Source organism: Thamnophis sirtalis, unplaced genomic scaffold (assembly GCF_051295495.1).
Source record: "Thamnophis sirtalis isolate CommonGarterSnake01/CBP01778 unplaced genomic scaffold, rThaSir2_p1.2 scaffold_2, whole genome shotgun sequence".
Classification (NCBI taxonomy): domain Eukaryota; kingdom Metazoa; phylum Chordata; class Lepidosauria; order Squamata; family Natricidae; genus Thamnophis; species Thamnophis sirtalis.
The window spans coordinates 175,741,283-175,764,233 of record NW_028261382.1 but is presented as its reverse complement, the minus strand read 5'-3'; the positions used below and the strand labels follow the sequence as shown (position 1 = coordinate 175,764,233).

The following is a 22,951-nucleotide window of genomic DNA, read 5'->3' as shown; positions in this document are numbered from 1 at the left end:
AAACCCCATCTCACTATTCCCCCCTCCTTCTGTTGTGTGGCAACACTGAAGCCTCCAAGATGGTCTCAGCCAGGTTCACTTCAGGATTGACAGCTACATCGTATATTTCAAGACGGTATTTGGCAAAAGAATATAATCCATTCTTTGGGAGAGTGATTAAGGAATGTTAGCTAAACGTTGGGAAATGGCAGATTTGCCAAATCTTTACGGAGCACACCTCCCAATGGCCTTTTTAAAACTGATGACAAGGCATGTCAGGAGCTATACATCAACAATATGTGGTGGCAGTGGTGAGATTCAGTTTCGTTTTACTACTGGTTCTGTGGGTGTGGCTTGGTGGGGATGGCAGGGGAAGATTACTCCCCATTCTCTCCCAATCAGCTGGGACTCGGGAGGCAGAGAATAGATGGGGACGGGGCCAGTCAGAGGTGGTATTTACCGGTTCTCCGAACTACTCAAAATTTCTGCTACCGGTTCTGTTTGCAGTCACAACAGTGATGAAAGGTTAAGAGAAGGATGCATACAAGGCGCTAGTCGTCACTTATAAAGCCCTTCATGGTATTGGACCTGGGTACTTGAGAGACCGCCTGCTGCCAATTACCTCCAACAGACCGATTAGATCCCACAGATTAGGCCTCCTCCGAATTCCATCCGCCGGCCAATGCCGACTGGCAACTACCCGGAGGAGAGCCTTCTCTGTGGCTGCTCAGACCCTCTGGAACGAGCTCCCCGTGGAGATTCGAACCCTCACCACCCTCCAGGCCTTCCGCAAAGCCCTTAAAACCTGGCTGTTCCGACAGGCCTGGGGCTAAAGAGCCTTTGCCCCCCTCTTCGAATGGTATGGTTGTTGTGTGTTTTAAATTGTGTATTGTTATGTTTCGTCTTTTTATCCCCTGTTTGTACCCCTTTCCCTGACCGAATTGTGAGCCGCCCTGAGTCCCCTTCGGGGAAAAGGGCGGCATATAAATGATCCTAATCCTAAATCCTATTTGCTGTAATTAACCTAGAGAGATGAATCTATTAACGGTTTTCCATAGATGGGATCATCTTTGGATGCCCAAGAAATATACATTATAAAAATAAATGCCAGCGGGTATAAATTCACCTGTTGCAAAACCAGAATGGTTGCAGTTGGTTCAATTTCTCCAAACTGAATTACTCCAGGGCAATGATTTATTGCCTTTATAGTGACTATCCTTGTGAAACTGAGGCCAATTCAAGATGGTTACCCTTGGGGAGTCGGGAGATTTAAAAATTTATCCAATCAATCAATATCGCCCCAATATCTAAATTATACATGTACATTTTACAAGATCACATTTTAATATTATTACTGAGAGAAATTTAATTGGTATGTACAGACCACTAACTTGGGAGACAGAATATTAGTTGAACTGTCGAATTAAAATACCCCCTTGGCACAGACACTTTTAATTGTGAGTACACTATTTGTTTTATATACACTGTATTTGTTTTTTATAATATCATGGATCCCATCTTAGGAGTAACACCCTACACTTGGGAGTTGATGTGCACGAAACATGTACACCCACACTGGTCTATATATTCATTACAGGTAAACATGGGGAAAAAAGTAAGCATTTATCACCTGTTATTGTCATTTTTTAAAAATAAAATTCTGGATTTGAATTTTGGTATTATGTAAAAAATATTTAATTATGTATTTTATTCCTTTAAATTTACATTCTTTTTTATATAGACAACACATACACACAATAATAAAAACAAAACAAAACAAAACAACACACAAAAAAACCATCATCACATAGAGCATGTCGTTTGGTTATAGGTGTTTTAACATTTATCATTCTTATACATTTATTATTTCATTTAATAGGTTATAATATACTGTTTGGGTTGCTTTGTTTATCACCCCTTCCTCCTGTTGTAACACCACCTTATTTTCCCTTTCTTTTCTCCCTCCCTCCCTTCTCTACTTTCTTCCTTCCTCCTCTCCTTTCCCTTCCTTCTTCCTGTACCTTTCTCCTACTCCCGCTCTTCCTCTTCCCATCCTCTCTCCTTCTCTTTCTCTCCCTTCCATCCTCTACATTCTTAAATATATGTTAAAGCCATTTAGATCCATCAGATTAATCTACTCCTGAGTAGATTTGCAACGGATTACACCATCAAATTGCGAAAGGTGTGTGTGTGTGTGTGTGTGTGTGTTACGAAGTGCCAAATTAATTGTCCTCATTTCCTAACTTGTGAAACCTGTACAGGCAAGAACCAGATTCTATTACTCTCCCAAAATACTCTTATTGTATTGGATATTATTTTGTTTGACTAAAGGTAGCTTAATCAAATGGGATTAAATCAGTGGTTCCCAAACTTGGCAACTTTAAGACTTGTGGACTTCAACTCCCAGAATTCTCCAGCCAGCAGAGCTGGCTGGAGAATTCTGGGAGTTGAAGTCCACAAGTCTTAAAGTTGCCAAGTTTGGGAACCACTGGATTAAATAAAAGCCGAGGTTGAGATTATTTTAGGGTAAAGAAAAATCACTTAAAATATACTCGCGCATAATAAAAATAAAGATTTCATACGATGGGGGGGTGGATACAAATTTCTCCAAACATCACAAAAACATCTGATGCATACAGCCACGAAAGGGTGTGGTAATTATAGACTTCTTCAGAAAGCTGAAGAGGAGCATTGAGTAAGGGCAATCTCATAACATCCAAAGTGAAGCAGCCGGTAAATATGATTTTGTTTAAACATTAATATGCCTAAGTACTGAATGTGAAAGCAATGCTTTTCATAGCTAACAGGTGGTGAATGTGTGAGAACAAAAATGCTGTTTGAGGAATTCAGAGGAATTCAGTTGAAAATTTAATACAAGATAGCGAAGAGCAAGAGAGAGTTATATCTGTTCAAACAAAGCCAAGTGAAAGATGTTGTCAGTTTTGTGAATGAACACTTGTTAATGAAATGAAATTAACGTGACTGCTTTTTTTATTTTCAATGTAAATATAGTACGGGATGGATCTATAGTGTCACAACAAATACTCTGTTTGGAAAGGACATGAAAGGGATTGCAAACAGGACATTTTCCAGTATAGGTTTCCATTGCCGAGAACACATTGGTAAGATTCCTAAAATGAGTAGAAGGAAGACAATGTAGGGGGGAAGGTGTCTCTTGGTATCTTAAATCCTGCAGACCCCTCTTGTCCCCTTGCGAATCTTTCAATTTTCAACTCGCCATAAGAAATCTGTTGAGGAAGAGGGAAAGGATTTAAATATCTGTTTCCCAAAGACAAGGACTGCTTTGTTCATGCAGTTACCAAGAACACGGTTCAATTCAGCAGCACCCAAAATTGTCCTGCCACCCGGGTACTCAACAGGGAGACTCCAGCCCACCCCATCAGACATGGGGAAATGTTTTTCCATTCATGTACACCCACGGCATGATTTAAATGATGATGATTATTATTTTAAACATTTTTTTATTTTTACTAAACAAACAACACACCCAAAAAATAATCACCTTACATTACATCTTGTAGAAAGTGTGTCAATGGGTTACAATTAGCTTTCGCGCATCTCTTCCAGAGTCATTACTTAAATTCATATCGAATATCAAAGCCCTTGGTGAGTCTTACTTTCAACATATCCTAGTTCTCATTTAACTGAAATTGTTTTAATGTCCTTTTGCCTAGAATAATCCATAGTTAAAAAACACAACCACCTAATGGCATTTCATTAATTATTACAGAGTCATCCAACAGCCTCCAACCTTTATAACATATTCTGAACAAAAATTAGTTGACAAAATATCTAAGCCCTTTTCTCCCCTCAAATCACTGTTTACAATTTGTGTCCACGTCCCTTTTGTTATGGTGGTCCATGTATGTATCATTAACTGTATCCCTTATCCTTATCATTCCATTGTTGGTTGTTATAATTAATATTGATAAGGGCAATAAGGTATACATATATGTTGGTTTGATCAGAAGAAAATAGATATAACAGTAAAGGATTTTTTGTTAACCAATATGAATTATAACAACCGGCATGATTTAAATGATTATGTGACTGTTTTAACTTCCTCTGGTTCGGTGTTGTTCAGTGTCACTTTAAAACTAGTGTATAACTATTAAAAAAAGTCAACATTGTCTTTATACTTGTCTAGGCAGTCCTCGACTTACAACAGGCCATTTAATGGCTGTTCCAAGTTACAACGCACTGAAAAAAGTGACTTATGACTGTTTTTCACAGTTATAGCATTCCCATTTTGATGATCATGTCATCAAAATTCAGATGCCCGACAGCTGGTTCCTACTTTTTGCAGTGCCCCAAGGTCGCGCAATCACCTTTTGCAACCTTTTGACAAGCAAATTCAACGGGAAAGCCAGATTCACTTAACAACCAGATTATTAACCCATTAACTGCAATGTTTACTTAACAATTGTGACAAGAAATTTCAAAAAAAATGGGGCAAAATTAACAAACGTCTCACTTAACAACAGAACTTTTGGGGCTCAATTGTAGTATTAAGTGAGAACTACCTGTGTTGGTCTAGAGCCGAGGTGGCGCAGTGGTTAGGGTGCAGTACTGCAGGCCACTTCAGCTGACTGTTATCTGCAGTTCAGCGGTTCTAATCTCACCGGCTCAAGGTTGACTCAGCCTTCCATCCTTCCGAGGCGGGTGAAATGAGGACCCGGATTGTTGGGGGCGATATGCTGACTCTGTAAACCGCTTAGAGAGGACTGAAAGCCCTATGAAGCAGTATATAAGTCTAACTGCTATTGCTATCTGCAGTTCAGTGGTTCAAGTCTCACTGGCTCAAGGTTGACTCAGCCTTCCATCCTTCCGAGGTGGGTGAAATGAGGACCCGGACTGTGGGGGCAATATGCCGACTCTTTAAACCGCTTAGAGAGGACTGAAAGCCCTATGAAGCAGTATATAAGTCTAACTGCTATTGCTATCTGCAGTTCAGTGGTTCAAGTCTCACTGGCTCAAGGTTGACTCAGCCTTCCATCCTTCCGAGGTGGGTGAAATGAGGACCCGGACTGTGGGGGCAATATGCCGACTCTTTAAACCGCTTAGAGAGGGCTGAAAGCCCTATGAAGCGGTATATAAGTCTAACTGCTATTGCTAGATCAGTGTTTCTGAGATTTGGCAACATTAAGATATGTAGACTTTAAGTCCCAGAATTCCCCAGCCAGTTGAGGGATTCTGGCAGTTGAAGTCCACATATCTTAAAAGCTGCACTGCTCTAGAACGTATCCGATGTTGCATGTTCATTGTGAGTTGTATTTGCTGCTAAGTATATTAATGCTTCCGGTCTAGTTAATTGCTCCAGTTGCAGGAACTTTGAATATAAAACATACTTGAAAATAATAGCTTTGAAAAGCTCAGCTTGACAGATGCTTTCATATTTAACAAATTTCTTCTGCTGTTCCCCTCCCCCACCTTTCCCTCGGGTGTGGCTTTCTAGATTTCTACATGCAGCATCCGAAACCTGTTGCTCTTGAGCATCTGGTTACTTATACCTTTTCTCTCCTTTTTCCCTAGCCGGTCATGGATTTGAGCCTCACCAGGCAGTCCCTTTCCAAAGCCATCACTGCATTTGCCCTGGATCTTTACAATACGTTGAATTCCAAAGCCCTTCGCAAAAATGTTTTTTTCTCCCCTGCAAGTATTTCAACGGCCCTCGGCATGGTTTTAATTGGCGCAAATGGGAACAGCAAAATTCAGATCGAAAAGGTAAGGAAATATCACGATGGGCTTCCTGACAACAACGTGTTTTGAGAGGCTGATTAAAAAAAAAACGTATCGCGTAATGCTGGAAGACAAAAGCTGCAGTTTGCAAGTTTGCAAGTTTAATAACATTTATATGCCGCCCAATCCCGTAGGACTCCGGGCGGCTTACAGTACAGAAATAAATAAATAAATAAAAAATACAAGGAAAGAAAAGATAGATTTAAAAACAGCACACCATGCACTCCGTTCTAAATGGGGCTGGACCGTATTTTGGGGTCAACAGCCCCAGGCCTGTCGGAACAGCCAGGTTTTAATGGCTTTCTGGAAGGCCGGGAGAGTGGGAAGAGTCTGGATCTCTGTGGGGAGATCATTCCACAGGACCGGGGCAGTTACAGAGAAAGACCTCCGCTGAGTAGTCGCCAACCGGCATTGCCCGGTCGACGGTACCCGAAGGAGGCCCAGCCTGTGAGATCTTATGGGTCTTTGGGAGGTATGTGGCAGGAGGCGGTCTCGCAGATATCCAGGTCCCAAGCCATGAAGGGCTTTAAAGGTAACAACCAGCACCTTGAAGTGCGTTCGGAGACCAATGGGAAGCCAGTGCAGCTCGCGGAGGATAGGTGTAACATGGGTGTACCTAGGTACACCCGATATCGCTCGCGTGGCCGCATTCTGGACCAATTGTAGTCTCCGAACACTCTTCAGGGGCAGCCCCAAGTAAAGCGCTGCTGAGGCCCATGGAAGATTTTGAGCAATGAGGTGGTCTGAGGTGGAATTATGCAAATGACACATTTACCTAAACCAAAGGTATTAATTACATCAATTGTCTGCTTTCAAGAAAACAGGCTGCTGCGAGTTCTTTGGGAGCGAACTCCGATTTTATCCATTGCATTCAGAGTCGGTTGAAAAAGGAGTGTGTAAAATTGAGGTTTTCCTATGCCCTTATTTTTTTAAGACTCCCCCTTTTTCCTTTTTCTAGTTTATAGCAAGTATTAAATTTGAAGTTAGGCGATTTTGCTAATATAGTTGTATGTAACTATACTTTTCTTAACTGGTGCAGTAAAATAGTTGAACTCTTTCTCCTGTTTCGGCTTTCTGTTCCGCATCACACGCAGCAGCATAACTGATAACAGGAGAGAATAATCTTTGCACTTGAACTTTCCTCCAAACGAATTAGACTGTGATTTTCATTTTACTAGTCATTTGGAGGGCATCAATTGGGGGAAAGTTGGCCTATTCTCCCAAGCCAAATTCAGAGACTTGAGATATCCACTGGATCAGTGGTGGGATTCAACTGGTTCGCACCTATTCGGGATTTGGCCCATCTTGACATGCCTTTGGATGCTGTTGGAATAAGACAGAAAATATTTCATTACATTTAAGGGTGACTTAATCCTTTTACACTTGTGGGCTAGGGATGAGATGACATCAGAAAAAAAATTTTTTTTGAAGGCAATATCTTGAGTGCATTGCCAAAAAAAGAATATCTGTATGGCTGGGACATGTTTGCGTTATGTTGAGGTAGAAATAGAGACTAATTAGTGGTGTTTGTTATAAAAAAAACACAAAGTAGTCGTAAATTCATGGCAGTTTTGCACATGGAACATATTTGGAGTTTTGAGTGCATATCATGAATGCATTTGTGAATATTTTGGAGAATTGTATAGTCATGAAGTTGACACAAACAAAATAATCACACAAACTGCTCTTTGCTCAAAGGCATTCTGCAAATAAACACAATCCAGGGGATGCTGCTTTGTTTTGCAGTTGTTTATATTTGATTACAAAAAATTATTGTAGGTGGTTTTAAGTTCAGGTGGAGACACAAACTAGTTGGGACCAGTTTCCCTGTTGGCAGATGCCATGTTGCCTGCCTGCTCACTCGCTTGTCTGCCTGACTGCTTATTTATGTCATAAATAAAGTCTCTGCTGTTTCATTCTGTGTTGATTGCAACTACTCTTGCTATAGGTGCTACACCTTGCTCAAACGCCGGGAGAAGCAGGACCAGTTGGTTCTGAAAGAAGAATGGCTGAACTTGTGCCAGAATCTGCGAGACAAGTATGTCCAAAAACATTGTTAAACCCCACAGAATGAGACAATATAGCGAATTATTTGTTCCTCCCAGTACTTTGGTCAATAATACTTTGTAGACGGACTCAGGATGAGCTACTATATATGGTAGTGGTAGAGATAAGGTTCCACAGTAATCAGAATAACTAGGTAGCCTTTACCCACTCAGCATCATAGTTGCAGAGAACATCAAAAAATAGACACAAAAATAGGAAAGCAATGAAAAATACAAATGTGCTAACCAGTGGTGGTTTTCAAAAATGTTTTGAACCTACTCTGTGGGTGTGGTCTCCTTTGTGGGAGTGGCTTGCCGACCATGTGACCTGGTGGGAGTGGCTTGCCGACCATGTGACCTGGTGGGAGTGGCTTGCCGGCCATGTGTTTTCTTTCTTTCTTTCTTTCTTTCTTTCTTTCTTTCTTTCTTTCTTTCTTTCTTTCTTTCTTTCTCTCTCTCTCTCTCTCTCTCTCTCTCTCTCTCCACCCTTCCTTTTGTCTCTCTGTCCCTTTTTCCTTTTTTTCTTTCATCTCTCTCTCACTTTTTCTTTCTTCTTTCTTTCTTTCTTCCTTTCTTCCTTTCTTCCTTCCTTCCTTCCTTCCTTCCTTCCTTCCTTCCTTCCTTCCTTTTTCTTTCTCTTTCTCTTTCTCTTTCTCTTTCTCTTTCTCTTTCTCTTTCTCTTTCTCTTTCTCTTTCTCTTTCTCTTTCTCTTTCTCTCTCTGTGTAAGTCTGTCTGTGTGTGTGTTGTGTATCAGTGGTGGGTTTCAAAATTTTTTGGAACCTCTTCTGTAGGTGTGGCCTGCTTTCTGGGTCCACTGGTAGATTTGGCGAACCGGTTCTACCGAACTGGTGCGAACTGGTAGGAACCCACCTCTGCCACTCAGCATCATAGTTGCAGAATACATCAAAAAACAGGCACAAAAATAGGAAAGCAATGAAAAATACAAATGTACTAACACTGTAGGAATACAACCAGTGGTGGGATTGAAAAAGTTTTACTACAGGTTCTGTGGGCGTGGCTGGTTGGGCGTGGCAGGGGAAGGATACTGCAAAATCCCCATTTCCTCCCGATCAGCTGGGACTCGGGAGACAGAGAATAGACGGGGGCGGGGCCACTTAGGGGTGGGTGAAATCTACTTACCTTCGCAACCGGTTCGCAAATGTGATGTGCAGGACTTTCTGCACATGCGCAGAGCATAAAAAATGGACCTGATGATATCTGGGCAGGTGGGCGGAGCCTGCTACGGACCGCGCCTGAAAGTTAAGTAGAACAGCGAGGGGAGGGGGGAAATCAGTTATTAATCTGTTATTAATATGGAACAAAAGAAATAGACACCAAAGTTGATTGCCCTGCCGTGAAATAAATGGGACCTTGTGATATGTTTCTTGCCTTTTATGCCAAGGAGACAGCAATATCATTATTTTTATTCTAATCTTCCATTTCATATCTTGACTAGGAGGGGACAATTTACTCAGAGTTCAAGCAACTACTACTTCAGCTGAATAACCTCAGCCATGGTTACCAGCTGAAACTGGCCAACAATTTGTTCATGCAGAAAGGATATCAATTTCTTCAGGTAAGGCCTCCCTCCTTTAAATAAAGTTAGAGCCTTTTCATTGCTTGCCAAGTATTCTAGATTCAGGGTGTGCAATCGTCATGGAAAGCTGAGAAATATCCAGTGCTGAATCTGTCAGTCAGTGAGGGCAATACTGAAATACCATATTTTTCAGAGTATAAGATGCACCGGAGTATAAGACGCACCAAGGTTTTGAAGAGGCAAATTCAAAAAAAATATTTTTTGCACTCTGCAAACCTCCCACAAATGACTCGGTTTTTTTGCGAAAACGGGCCCATTCCCCCCCCCCCAAAGGGCATGGATTGCCCTTAGGAGGCTTGCAGAGTGCTCCTGGGGGATGAGGATGGGACAAAAATGAACAAAAATGGGCCCATCGTCAAAAAAGGGCATGGATAGCCTTAGGGAGGCTTATAGAGTGCTCCTTGGGGCTATGGGGAAGGGGGCCAAAATTGAGCAAAAAATGGCCCATTTTTTGCTCATTTCTACCCTTCCCAGCCCCCGGGTGCTCTCTGAAAGCTTCCATAAGGCTATGCATGGCCATTTTGATGAAGAGGACGGGGTTTCTGGAGGCAAAAAAATTGCTGTATTCAGTGTATAAGATGCACTCAGATTTTCAGCCTCTTTTTTGAGGGGAAAAGGTGCGTCTTATACTCCGAAAAATATGGTAGATGGACCAGTTAGCCAACTCAAGTTCAAAGCAGCTTCCTATGAAGCTGACTTGCTTGGCAACAGAAATTTGGGGGTCGTAAGATGAAGACTACCTGCATTTTCCTGAGCAGCTTTTCTCCACAGTGCATAGCTTCTCTAATATGTGCTAACCACAAGTTTACAAGCCCTACTCATTAATTGAATCACTTGGTTAGTACCCACAGGTCAGTTTACACAGTTGCCTGAAATTAACCAGACCGCAATCAGTTACACCTCCTAACTATTAGTATAGTCCTTTAATTGAAAAACTGATCTTTCTGATCAGTGGTGGGTTTCAAATTTTTTTCGAACCTACTCTGTGGGTGTGGCCTCCTTTGTGGGAGTGGCTTGCCGGCCATGTGACCTGGTGGGAGTGGCTTGCCGGCCATGTGTTTTCTTTCTCTCTCTCTGTCTCTCTCTCTCTCTCTCCTTCCTTTTGTCTCTCCGTCCCTTTTTCCATTTTTTCTTTCATCTCTCTCACTTTTTCTTTCTTTTTTTCTTTCTTTCTTCCTTTCTTTTTCTTTCTCTTTCTCTGTGTTGAGTCTCTCTCTCTCTCTGTCTCTGTCTCTCTCTCTCCCTCCCTCTCTCTCTCTCTCTCTGTGTGTGTGGTGGGTTTCAAAAATTTTTGGAACCTCTTCTGTAGGTGTGGCCTGCTTTCCGGCTCCACTGGTGGGACCTCTTCTAACCGGTTCGGTAGATTTGACGAACCGGTTCTACCGAATAGGTGCGAACTGGTAGGAACCCAGCTCTGATTCTGATGCTGGAAGAAGTTCATTTCATATTCACACAGACCTGAATACATTTTTGGCAGTCTTTCACTGTAATTTTTGTGATAAGAAAGTTAAAGAGTTACGGTCTATGGAAATTCTCAATCATTCTGGTCATGGTTGACCCAAAGGTTCTTTTTCAAGAGGCAACTGAACTTTTAGAGAGCCCAGCTGCCTCTCGAAAAAGTGTCTTGGGGTTAAAGAGTTCGTGTATCCTCTTTTCCCCCAAATTTCTCCTCCTTTCCACTTATCCACATCCTCCTTTGTCTGTTCCACCAGATCTGAAAGTCCCCTTTCTGCGGGAAAGCGCAATGAATTAGAGATCTTGCTAAGCAAAGCTTTGGTGGGTGTGGAAATAGATGCTCCTAGGGAGGTGATGGCTCAGTGAGTAAGATACTGAGCTTGTTGATCAGAAAGGTCGGCAGTTCAAATCTCTAGTGCCGTCTAACGGAGGGAGCTCCCGTTACTTGTCCCAGCTTCTGCCAACCTAGCATTTCGAAAGCAGGTAAAAAAAGCAAGTAGAAAAATAGGAACCACCTTTGGTGGGAAGGTAACAGCGTTCCGTGCGCCTTTGGCATTGAATCATGCTGGCCACATGACCACGGAGACATCTTCGGCTTTGAAACAGCGATAAGCACCGCCCCCTAGAGATGGGAATGATTAGCACATATATGTGAGGCAGTGGTGGGATTCAAATAATTTACCAACCAGTTCTCTGCCCTAATGACCAGCTGGGTAGGCGGGGCTCGGTGGTCATGTGATCATGTGGGCGTGGCCAACTCAAGGTCACTCAGGTCGATGGGCGTTTCGCCTTAGTTGTTACAATGCAATAAGGGTTAACCGGAGAGGCAGTTTCTGTAAGCAGGGCAATAAAGATGAGGTTAGAAACCACACCAGAATGTTTCCTTCCTGCCTTCCTTACAAGATTAGCCTGTAAAGTGGGGAAAAACAAAAGGAGATTTCTTCCAACAATCGGTTCTCCGAACTGCTTAGAAAGTTACCAACCGGTTCTCCCGGATAGGTGCGAACCGGCTGAATCCCACCACTGGTGTGAGGGGAATCTTTACCTTTATCTTTAGGCTTGTTGGATTTGTGTCTTGCTTCTCCGTGTAAGAATAATTCCTAGCATTTCGCAAACAAAATTCTGCTGACTTAAAAATGCATCACCTCAGGCTGTGTTTTCCTTCCCTCCTCTCCCCTCCTCCTCTCATTGAAATTTTCCAGCTGTACCTCACAAATACTAAAGAAATCTACAACGCCATGGTGCAGATAGTGGATTTTTACCTCGCTACTGAAGAAACAAGAAAGACAATTAACCTTGAAATTTACAAACAGACCCAAGGTAAGGAAGGCAAAGTCCCAACAATAGGTTGCCCTCGCATAACGACCCCAAAAGCCAATGGCAAGTGACGCTGTTGCAAAACCATATGATTGCTGTCCTCTCTATCGGCTCTGCTTGTTGGAAACCAGTTGTGAAGGAGCCCGATCTTGGCCAGGTGAATACGGAGATGCTGCAATAGTTATATAAGTGTGAGGACTGGTTGTAAAGTTACTTTTTCAGAACTGTTGTGATTTTGAATGGTCCCTAAACAAGGCTGTTATTAGACAAGGACTACCTATACTTCATTCTGTGTACGTTGCAAAATAAATGGAAACATTTTAGGCAGGTAGAGGTAAGAAATTCAAAGCTCGGTTAAGTCACAATTCTTTAAGATGGGGGGGAAAAAACCCTTCCCTGAAAGCCTAGAAATTTGCTCTCAGTCAATATTGCCAATATGGAACTAAATCAGTGACGTGCGGTCAGCTTTAGCCCTGATGAGGCACTTTTTAGACTTGTGGACTTCAACTCCCAGAATTCCACAGCCAGGCATGCTCAGTTCCGATTTAAAGCGACCGCATTTTTCCAACTTGCAAAATAAGTTTTCCCATTCTTTTTCTTCTCCCTCCCCCTCCTTCCTCCCTATCTCCCTCCCTCCCTCCTCTCTCAAACAGACACACGCACACAGAGAACTTCGATCCCTCTCTCATTCGCTCACTCTCAAACACAAACACAGAAGTTGGATTGGATATATTTTCCAAAGGCTTGAAAGCAGCTCTTCTGCCATACCCTGTTGCCTTCCAATCAAACTTTTTGAATTCCTCCCCCCTCCCCACACACGGACCTTTTCCAGCTGTTTCAGAGACGATTTCAACTCTGCTTCTCCCAGCTCTGCCCTCCCCTCTTGAAAAGCCAGAGCTCTGTCAGACTGAGCTAGTTGCTCCCAGAGAACTCTAAAAAGCCTCTAAAAATGCCCTCTACAGGAGGCGAGAGAATACGTGCCTCATTTGCATAAGAAATTCTTCGCTTGTTAACCCTTGCTTAACTCTTAAAAGGCGAAAAATTCCTTATGCAAAAGAGGCCCCTAGTTCTCTGGCCTCCTCCTAGTTAATACTGAGAGCAGACACCAAGCCACTGTGACTTGAAATCTGGTAGCAACTACCCTGGCTTTAATTATTTTAAGAAAATTATTTAAAATCCTTTCCTTTCCCTCAGGAGACTGGTGAGGCTCTGCCTCCCTTGCCTCTAGTGACTGCACGTCCCTGAATTAAATAGACCTCTAGGCAGCTTCCTATTTTCCCCAAGAGGCTCTTAGTTCTTATACAAGTCTTATACAAGCTATCTATTTATCTTTTTCCATGTGATTTATTATGGATGAAAGCCTCCGTAGCCTATGATTTATTTTTATGGAAAGAGTGAACCTGAGTCTCTTGGAGATGGGAGATAGGTATAAACTGAAGAAATAAATGTTCTACGTGTTTATGGAGATTCTCAGCCATCCAGCTCATACTTGTCCCAAAGTTGCTTTTTCAAGAGGCAACTGGACTTTCTTATTTTTCTTTGACAACGTTTCACTTCTCAACCCTTCCCTTCCCAGCCCCCAGGAGCTCGGTGAAAGCTTCCATAAGGCTATGCATGGCCATTTTGATGAAGGGGATGGAGTTTCGGGAGGCAAAAAAAAAAAAAGCTGTATTCAGTGTATAAGACGCACCCAAGGTGCATCTTATACTCCGAAAAATATGGTAGATGGAACAGTTAGCCGGCTCAAGTTCCAAGCAGCTTCCTATGTTGTTGTAATCCTAACATCAGGCACTTTCTTTAAGAAACGATGGAAAGTGGGGAGCTCATATCCAAGACTTGCTGATGTTCTGCAGCATTCTAAGTCATTGTTAAAAATGGTGGTCTTAACTGAGGCCATGTTCAGTTTGATGTTATGTTGCCTTAAATCAGGGGTGTCTAATTTGCGCCCCACAGCCCGGATGTGTTACACGCTGGCCATGCTCACCCCCGTTTTAGCGAAGGGGAAAAAAGTCCTGATATGTCACAACATGACGCTCAGTGGTAGGATTCAAATTTTGTTTTACTACCAGTTTTGAACTTTTCACTTCTCAACCAAGAAGCTTCTTGGATGAGAAGAGAAATCTTTGGGAAATAAACGTGTAAGCATTAACAATTTTGGAGAAGCTAGACTCAAACATCAAGCACTTAGGGCATTGGCCTAAGGATAGCATTTAGCTAAACGTGGCTGACTCTCCCTCCATCTTCACACACCCACACTCACACGTTCCTCTTTACTCTTAGTTTTCTTATAATTTTGTTTGTGGTACAAAGTTGAAAGGAAGGACAATATGTCTTTTCTGTTCCCTCTCACCATCACCACTGCCACACTTCCAAGCTTTTCTCAAGATAGGAAGAAGAGAGGAGTAAGAGATCACGGAGCTCATGAGAACGGAGAGGAGTTACATAGACTTGACTGTTATTCTTCAGTAGTTATCAGATGTGTAAAGTAAAGGTAAAGGTTCCCCTTGCACATATCCCTGCGACCGATAAGATCTCATAGATTAGGCCTCCTCCGTATTCCATCGGCCAGCCAGTGTCGGCTGGCAACTACAAGGAGGAGGGCCTTCTCAGCAGTAGCCCCGACCCTTTGGAACGAGCTCCCCGTGGAGATTCGTACCCTCTCCACCGTCCAAGCCTTCCGCATAGCCTTGAAGAACTGGCTCGCCCGTCAGGCCTGGGGTTAGGATAGTTACCCCTCCCGAATGATGAATGTATGTTGCTTACTATTTTATTACATGTTTCTGTCTTAATGTCTGTATTCCCCCTTCCCAGTTTTGTGTGAGCCGCCCTGAGTCCCCTCAGGGAAAAGGGCGGCCTACAAATACTAATAAAATTCTAAAAAAAAAAAAATTCTAAAAAAAAAAATATGTACTCGTCATCCTCGACTCACACCTTAAGCAAGTTGTTTGGAGAAGAACACACCAAAGAATTGTAGGACTATAGGCTTGACAGCAAAATTGGGAAAACATAGTAAAATAAGACAATGACAAACTATTGCTGCCAAGAAAACTCCATGTCTAAAGAAATTTACTTGAAGGAGGCTTCCTCTTTACTTATGGTTTTCAATAGATGTCTAAAGATGCTTGGAAAGTTCATGGTTTGGGACATCCTTGTCAAAATACATATGAGTCTATACGGTGTAGCTTAGAAGGAGTAAAATAAAGAGCAATTTCACACAGAGCAGAGTTAGATAACTGATGGGCCGTAAGAAACTCCTTGAAGATATGAGACTTAACTGACTGGGGAATTCTGGGAGTTGAAGTCCACATATCTTGATGCTGCTAAATTGAGAAACACTGCTCTAGAGCAGGGCTGTTAAACTTGCAGCCTTGGGTCGGATGTGTCATGCGCCAGGCACGCTCATGCCTGGCTCAGCGAAGGGGAAAAAAGTCACAATACATCACGTGACGTCGCCGTGATGATGTGAGTTTGACACCCTTGCTCTCGAGCATGACCTGTTAGTGAAAATAAGCAATGTGGTTTCCCAGCTTACATATTTATTTCCTATTTAAATTTCTAGATCCTCCCATTCATCCACAATTCTAATTTCTCCTAACCTACCAACTTTCCATTTTTCAATACTGATTTTATGTTTTTGTTTAAAAAGGGGGGTATGCTATGCGCCATTCAGTATGCTATGCTTAGTCTATAAAATATTGTTCAAGTAGATACAAGGGATATCTCCTTACCAGGTTAAAAAAAAAAAGGCAAGCGCACAATTCATTTTGTTTCCCATATCCATTTATATTTCTTTTTGCCGTAGGAAACATTAAGGACCTTTTTGCCCCTGGTGTGATTGGACCACAAACGGTGCTGGTGCTGGCAAATGCCATTTACTTTAAAGCAACTTGGCTACATCAATTTGATCCGAAGTACACAACCGAAAGACACTTTAGGCTGAATGAGGTATTGCACTGCTACATAAAATATCATTACAGTACCGTACAGCAATATGTGGCCCTTTTAAATATTACACCATATAGCATGGCTTGACTATATGTTTGAATATAATTGATGTGCTACCAACTATCAGAGTTGTTCTATCATTCATATGTAGGGAAACGATGTCCTTTTAGATGATGGCGGACCACCATTTCCATAACGTGTGATGAATAGCTGTTGGCTAGGGCCAATGGATTTTGAAGTCCAACAACATCTCAGCAGTTAGACTTATATACCGCTTCATAGGGCTTTCAGCCCTCTCTAAGCGGTTTACAGAGTCAGCATATCGCCCCCACAGTCTGGGTCCTCATTTCACCCACCTCGGAAGGATGGAAGGCTGAGTCAACCTTGAGCCGGTGAGATTAGAACCACTGAACTGCAGATAACAGTCAGCTGAAGTGGCCTGCAGTACTGCACCCCTAACCACTGCGCCACCTCGGCTCACAAGGTTACACAAACATTTTAAGTTACAGATTGGCTGACTTTCCAGTAACACAAAATACAGGGTTATTATACACCATTGGATAGAAGTGGGAAAGATCTATACCCAAAGAGACCTGTTATTAATCATTCCCCCCCTAATAAGTGGCCATTCAAATAAAGGAAATAAAAATAATGCCAGGTACAAGAGACTCAATTGTTTTATCTATCGAGCTTCTCAGTCATCCAGGTCATGGTTGCCCCAAAGATGCTTTTTCAGAAGGCAACTGGTCTTTGTTACTCAAAGCCTACTCAAACAAAGTCCAGTTGCCTTTTGGAGTCATTTGGGACTCCACTGTTTTATTTTTCACAGTTAGACAGTTTTTACCTAGCACATTCTTCCTTCTACGCAGTCAAATTTCTTTTCTTCTTATTTAAAACCCAGTCGCTTGGCTTTCCTCCTGTCCAATATACAGAATAGAGCAGTGAATCTCAACCTTCCTAATGCCGCGACCCTTTAATACAGTTCCTCATGTTGTGGTGACCCCCCAACCAGTGGTGGGTTTCAAAAATTTTTTAGAACCTCTTCTGTAGGTGTGGCCTGCTTTGTGGGAGTGGCTTGCCGGCCATGTGACTGGGTGGGAGTGGCTTGCTGGCCATGTGACCGGATGGGAGTGGTTTGCCAGCCATGTGACTGGGTGGGCGTGGCCAACTTGTAAAATGTGGTGAAATTCACTTAACAACGCTCTTGGCTTAGCAATCAAAATGTTGGCTCAGAAACTCTGGCATTTGAAGCACGCAACTCTTAAAGCTGTCAAGTTACAAGACCCTTGCATCCCTAACCCTTTAGGGGGAAAAAAACCCAGGGGTGTTCAAACTTGACAGCTTTAAGACTTGTGGACTTCAACTCCCAGAATTCCTCCTCTCGCTCTTTATCTTGATGATGTGCGGACGGGCAGGGGGAGGGAGCTGGAACCGGTTCTAAACGGCACTGTAGATTTGTGGAACCTCTTCTATAGAAGAGCTTAGAACTGGCAGGAACCCACCCCTGCTCCCCACCATAAAATTATTTTATGTTTTCCGTATTTTTTCAAAAATATGTGTTTTCTGATGGTCTTAGGCGACCCTTGTGAAAGGGTCGTTTGACCCCCAAAGGGGTCCCGACCCACAGTTTGAGAACCGCTGGAATAGAGAGAGAAACATCTGCAGAGATTTTTTATTTATTTACAAACGCAATCATTTCAATGGCTGAAGGCAGGACTCCTGTTTCTCTATCTCCTTGAGGCAACTACTGGTGGAGCTGCCAGCAGTTGTCCAAATGAAGTCAAAGCAATGGTGGCCCCCATCTTGAGACCTTTAATCAAAGGTTGAGTCTGAAATTCTTTAGAACAAACCTGGATACGATCTGCTGCAGGTACCCCACCGAGCAGCAGGCAGAAGCAAAATCAAAGGTAGTCCTCATTTAGCAACCATAATTGGGACCAACAACTTGGTTGTTAAATGAAGTGGTTGTTAAGTGAAACCGGGACTACGGCTTATGAACTTACTAGGTTTCCTTTGCTTTCCAGATCTGTTAAAGGTTGTAAAGGCAAGGATTGGTTGTAAAGTTACTTTTTCTCCATCGTACCTGCAAAGACTACTTGCACACCCAGTGCAGTTGACAACCTCAGTGCATACGGATAGGGTGACCACTAGGTGGCAACAGAGAAAAAAAAAGGGGAAAAAACATGCTACCTATTGGATTTTGTAATGTGGATTTGGTAGCTCTACTAGTAGTTCAACTTCAAAGAGTTGCTCCCTCCCTAAGAGAGTTCCCTGAGCCGTAATTACTACTGTTTGTCAGCATGAAGGGCTTAAATATACAAGGTCTGGTTAGCTGAAGAAGGGCGCTCCCTCCAATATAAACTTTACCTCTTGATTAAAGCTAGGATGGAATAGACTTGCCTTGGGTTCTAGACAGTGGTGGGATTCAGCCGGTTTGCACCTATTCGGGAGAACCGGTTGTTAACTTTCTAAGCAGCTTGGAGAACCAGTTGTTGTAAGAAATCTCCTTTTGTTTTTCTCCACTTTACAGGGCTAATCCTGTAAGGAAGGCAGGAAGGAAACATTCTGGTGTTGTTTCTAGCCTCATCTTTACTGCCCTGCTTACAGAAACTGCCTCTCCGGTTAACCCTTATTACCATTGTAACAACTAAGGCGAAGCGCCCATCGACCTGAGTGACATTGACTTGGCCACGCCCACCCAGTCACATGATCACTGAGCCCCACTCAGTGTATGTTGGGGCATATTTGTCCCTCTGTCCACTAGATGGGGCTAGAGAGCAACAACAGTACATAAAGATTGTATGTTGGGGCATATTTGTCCCTCTGTCCACTAGATGGGGCTAGAGAGCAACAACAGTATATAAAGATTGTATGTTGGGGCATATTTGTCCCTCTCTCCACTAGATGGGGCTAGAGAGCAACAACACTTTATAAAGGTTATATGCTGGGGCATAACAATCCAACTTTCTCTGGTCTAGCCTGGGAGCCCTAGGGAGGCAGTCCTTAAACTCCACACAACTGTTTCCTCTCTTATAAGCAACATAAGTTTGGACTTCTGCCTACGTGGTGTCTGCTCACTTGGAACTCCCACAGCAGTTGGACAATATATTTTGGGAAATCCGAAGATTGTAATATAGTGTATGAAACTGGAAAATAAATCTCCCTAAAATATTATCAAGATGAACAATGTCAAAAGGGGGCAAATGGAGTGTGGATTTTAATCTTCTATACCGACAACATATCACCCAGGTAAAATTTTCTACCCTGTAATTATTTACTTATCCCTTCTTTCAAGGGTAACCACTTGCCAAATTTGCATGTTACCAAATCCTAGTTCTGTATTTCATTTTCAGCTTCCAAAAGTCATAAACTGTACTATGTTGGTCCTTAACGTAAGAGGATGTTTTATATCTTAAACATGTATCTACTCCTGTCTTTGGAAACAGAAAGAAACTAAACTTGTCCATATGATGTATCAGAGAGGGAGATTTAAACTGGGACACACAGATGGAAAAACTGCCCAGATCCTCTGTCTGCCATACGTTGATGAACTTTTGTCCATGGTTATAATATTACCAAATGACATCAGCCACCTGGAGCAGGTAAATCCAAAGCACAGCACTGAAACATGAAACGTTATTTATTTATTTCACAGTTTCTGCAGCCTACTTCAAACTTAACAATACGAACATAAAGCAATCACCCGGTTTCTACATTTTTAAATTTAGCCTCCAAATATTATGCTCCTTCCTCACTGTGCAGTATCTGAAGACGGCTTCAATTAATCGTACTTTTCTATTATGCCTAAAAAAAAGGAGGCTACATCCACCAGGATCCAAATGAAATAGGAAACAAACTTCATGTTTACAAATCCTGGTTTGCTTCACTCCTGTCAGTCCTAGTTTCCTAGAAAAGGCATAATGGCCGTGTGCAGGCTATGTATTAAACCAGGTCAGGTAACATCCTATCAGATGGATTCTCACTACGTATAAATCTTGGATAATATTATTATTCTTGCCAAGCTTTTTACAGAGCAAATAAATGAACAAGTAAATTAGCACACATGTCTGATTTCTGAGTTTACGGGACAAGGTATTGTGCAAATACTGCAAATAGATTAATTTAGTAACCAGGTTAAGCATGTTGTGTGAATGCAGCCAGTGAGAAGCTATGATTAATTCCCTCAGCAAATTTGGAGAAGTGAAAAAAGAAAAATGATGTCTGCAGAGGCATAAGCACCTTCAGGGCCCAAACTCACACTGCACTTATTTTATTTTATTTGTCTTGTATGCCGCCCACTCCCGAAGGACTCCGGGCGGCTCACAATAAACAAGGGGAGGGGGATAAATAGACAAAACAACACTTTAAAAATACGCAACATTCACAGTTTCCGTGGGGCTGGATGTTTCACAAGCCCCCCGGCCTGCTGGAGCAGCCAGGTCTTCATGGCTTTGCGGAAGGCCGGGAGGGTCGTAAGGGTCCGGATCTCCACGGGGAGGTCATTCCAGAGGGATGGAGCTGCAACAGAGAAGGCTCTCCCCCGGGGAGTCGCCAGCCGACATTGGCTGGCAGATGGAATCCGGAGGAGACCTAACCTGTGAGATCTAATCGGTCTATGGGAGGTTATTGAAGGTAGTTGGATTACCTGCAGGTGGCAATGCTGTTGAAGAAAATATTGTACCAGTTTGTTGGCTGAAGGCGTTCTCCAGTCTATGGTCTAACAGTATGCTTGTAGCAGCACCTTTCGGGTGTTCGAGGGATCTAACAGTAAAGAAAAGGAAGGGAATTAAGATTCAGCCATGTAGAACGAAACATTTGTTTCAAGAGAAATTCAACCAGATCCTGTTCACTGTTGCTCCGTGTTTGATAAATAATTCAAGCTAGAAAAAAATCAGGGTTTAAATGAGGGAAATGTTCTTTTTTTATTAAAAATGTGTATATGCAAGGATAGATGTAAAACCCAAGTTAGCAAGTGAAATATCACCTCTATGTGACCATAGGGATTTACTGTTAAAATGATAAATGTCTACCTGGATTTAGTTTTCATTCATTCATTCATTCATTCATTCATTCATTCATTCATTCATTCATTCATTCATTCATTCCGGGATAGTTGTGTTGAGTCAACCCTGAGCTGGTGAGATTTGAACAGCCGAACTGCAGAACTGCAGTCAGCTGAAGTAGCCTGCAGTGCTGCATTTAACCACTGCGCCACCTCGGCTCTTCACAGTTCTATATATATAATTATATATATATATATATTCTTTTTTGGCTTAATTAATTTTATTCTTGTTCTGCAGCCATTTGTACCAATTGTTCCAAATTTCATAATATTCCGGCTCTTCTTTATCTTTTAATTTCAGTGTTAATTTGTCCATCTCTGCATTTTTTTTTTATCACTAATTCATCCGAGGGGGTATTATTTTCTTTCCAGCATTGGGCAAATGCTATTCTAGCTGCAGTTAGCAGATGTGTGTTAATAGGTACTTAATTTTCTTTGTATATTTCCCTTTGGTTATTCCCAGTAGAAAGATTTCGGGTTTGTATTTTATCTGTTCTCCTGTCGTTTCTTGCACCCATAAGGCATGAAAGACAAGGTCTGCTATCCAGGTGCCCCATCACTTATTGCCAATTGTCTTTAAACTCCACAGGTGGAGGCCGCCCTGACCTGCAAGAATTTAGCAAGCTGGCTTTCTCCAGGAAACCTGGGGGAGCATTCTGTGGAAATATATATCCCTCGCTTCAAGTTAGAAGCCTGCTATGATCTCAACCTGATGCTGCAAGGGTTGGGCCTCATTGATGTATTTAGTGAAGCAAAAGCAGACCTCTTGGGAATGTCGCCTTCCCACCAGCTCTTCTTGTCCACGGTTGTCCACAAGGCTCATGTAGACATCAACGAAGTAGGGACGGAAGCAGCAGCCGCAACAGGTGTCGCGGTCTCTAACAGGAGCTTAGAACATCACGAGTTATTTGTGGCTGATCATCCCTTCCTCTTCTGCGTTCTGCACAATCCTACAGGCACGGTGCTTTTCCTTGGGAAACTTTGATGTCCTTGAAACTCAAGCAGGGTTAACCTTTTATTCCTTGAAGCTTATTAAAGTCTGCTCCAAGCCACAAATTTCTTTTGCAATAACTTGATTATAAAATGGCTGTTACAACGCGCCTTGAATGCATTGCTTAATTTCCTCTCTCACACAAACACTTTTTTTTGGTACTGCATTTCTGAAGTTAATTCAGTAGTATGTTCAGCGTTATCTTTTTGAAAGCACAAATAAATAGAATAGAATAGAATTCTTATTGGCCAAGTGTGATTGGACACAGACAAGGAATTTGTCTTTGGTGCATATGCTCTCACTGTACGTAAAAAGACAAGATATGTTCAGAGAGAGCCGAGGTGGCGCAGTGGTTAGTGTGCTGTACTGCAGCCACTTTAGCTGACTATTAGCTGCAGTTCAGCGGTTCAAATCTCACCGGCTCAGGGTTGACTCAGCCTTCCATCCTTCCGAGGTGGGTGAAATGAGGACCCGGATTGTTGGGGACGATATGCCGACTCTGTAAACCGCTTAGAGAGGGCTGAAAGCCCTATGAAGCGGTATATAAGTCTAACTGCTATTGCTATCCAGAATCATAAGGTACAGCACTTAATGATAGTCATAGCATTCAAATAAGCAACTAGGAAACAATATCAATATAAATCGTAATGATATGAGCAACAAAGTTACAGTCGTGCAGTCATAAGTGGGAGGAGATGGGTGATAAGAATGATGAAGACTAATAGCAATAGCAATAGCAGTTAGACTTATATACCGCTTCATAGGGCTTTCAGCCCTCTCTAAGCGGTTTACAGAGTCA

The 22,951-nt window shown here is 42.4% G+C and overlaps 1 protein-coding gene across 1 annotated transcript; it reads left to right on the top strand.

Moving 5' to 3' along the window:
• The first annotated feature begins 5,536 nt into the window (after positions 1-5,536).
• On the top strand, positions 5,537-22,152 carry LOC106551831 (leukocyte elastase inhibitor). Its single transcript, XM_087707544.1, has 7 exons — positions 5,537-5,724; positions 7,688-7,777; positions 9,242-9,361; positions 12,040-12,157; positions 15,957-16,099; positions 19,546-19,701; positions 21,751-22,152. The coding sequence occupies exons 1-7, from the start codon at positions 5,539-5,541 to the stop codon at positions 22,144-22,146; spliced, it is 1,209 nt and encodes a 402-aa protein (XP_087563670.1). The 5' UTR covers positions 5,537-5,538; the 3' UTR covers positions 22,147-22,152.
• Positions 22,153-22,951: the final 799 nt, after the last annotated feature.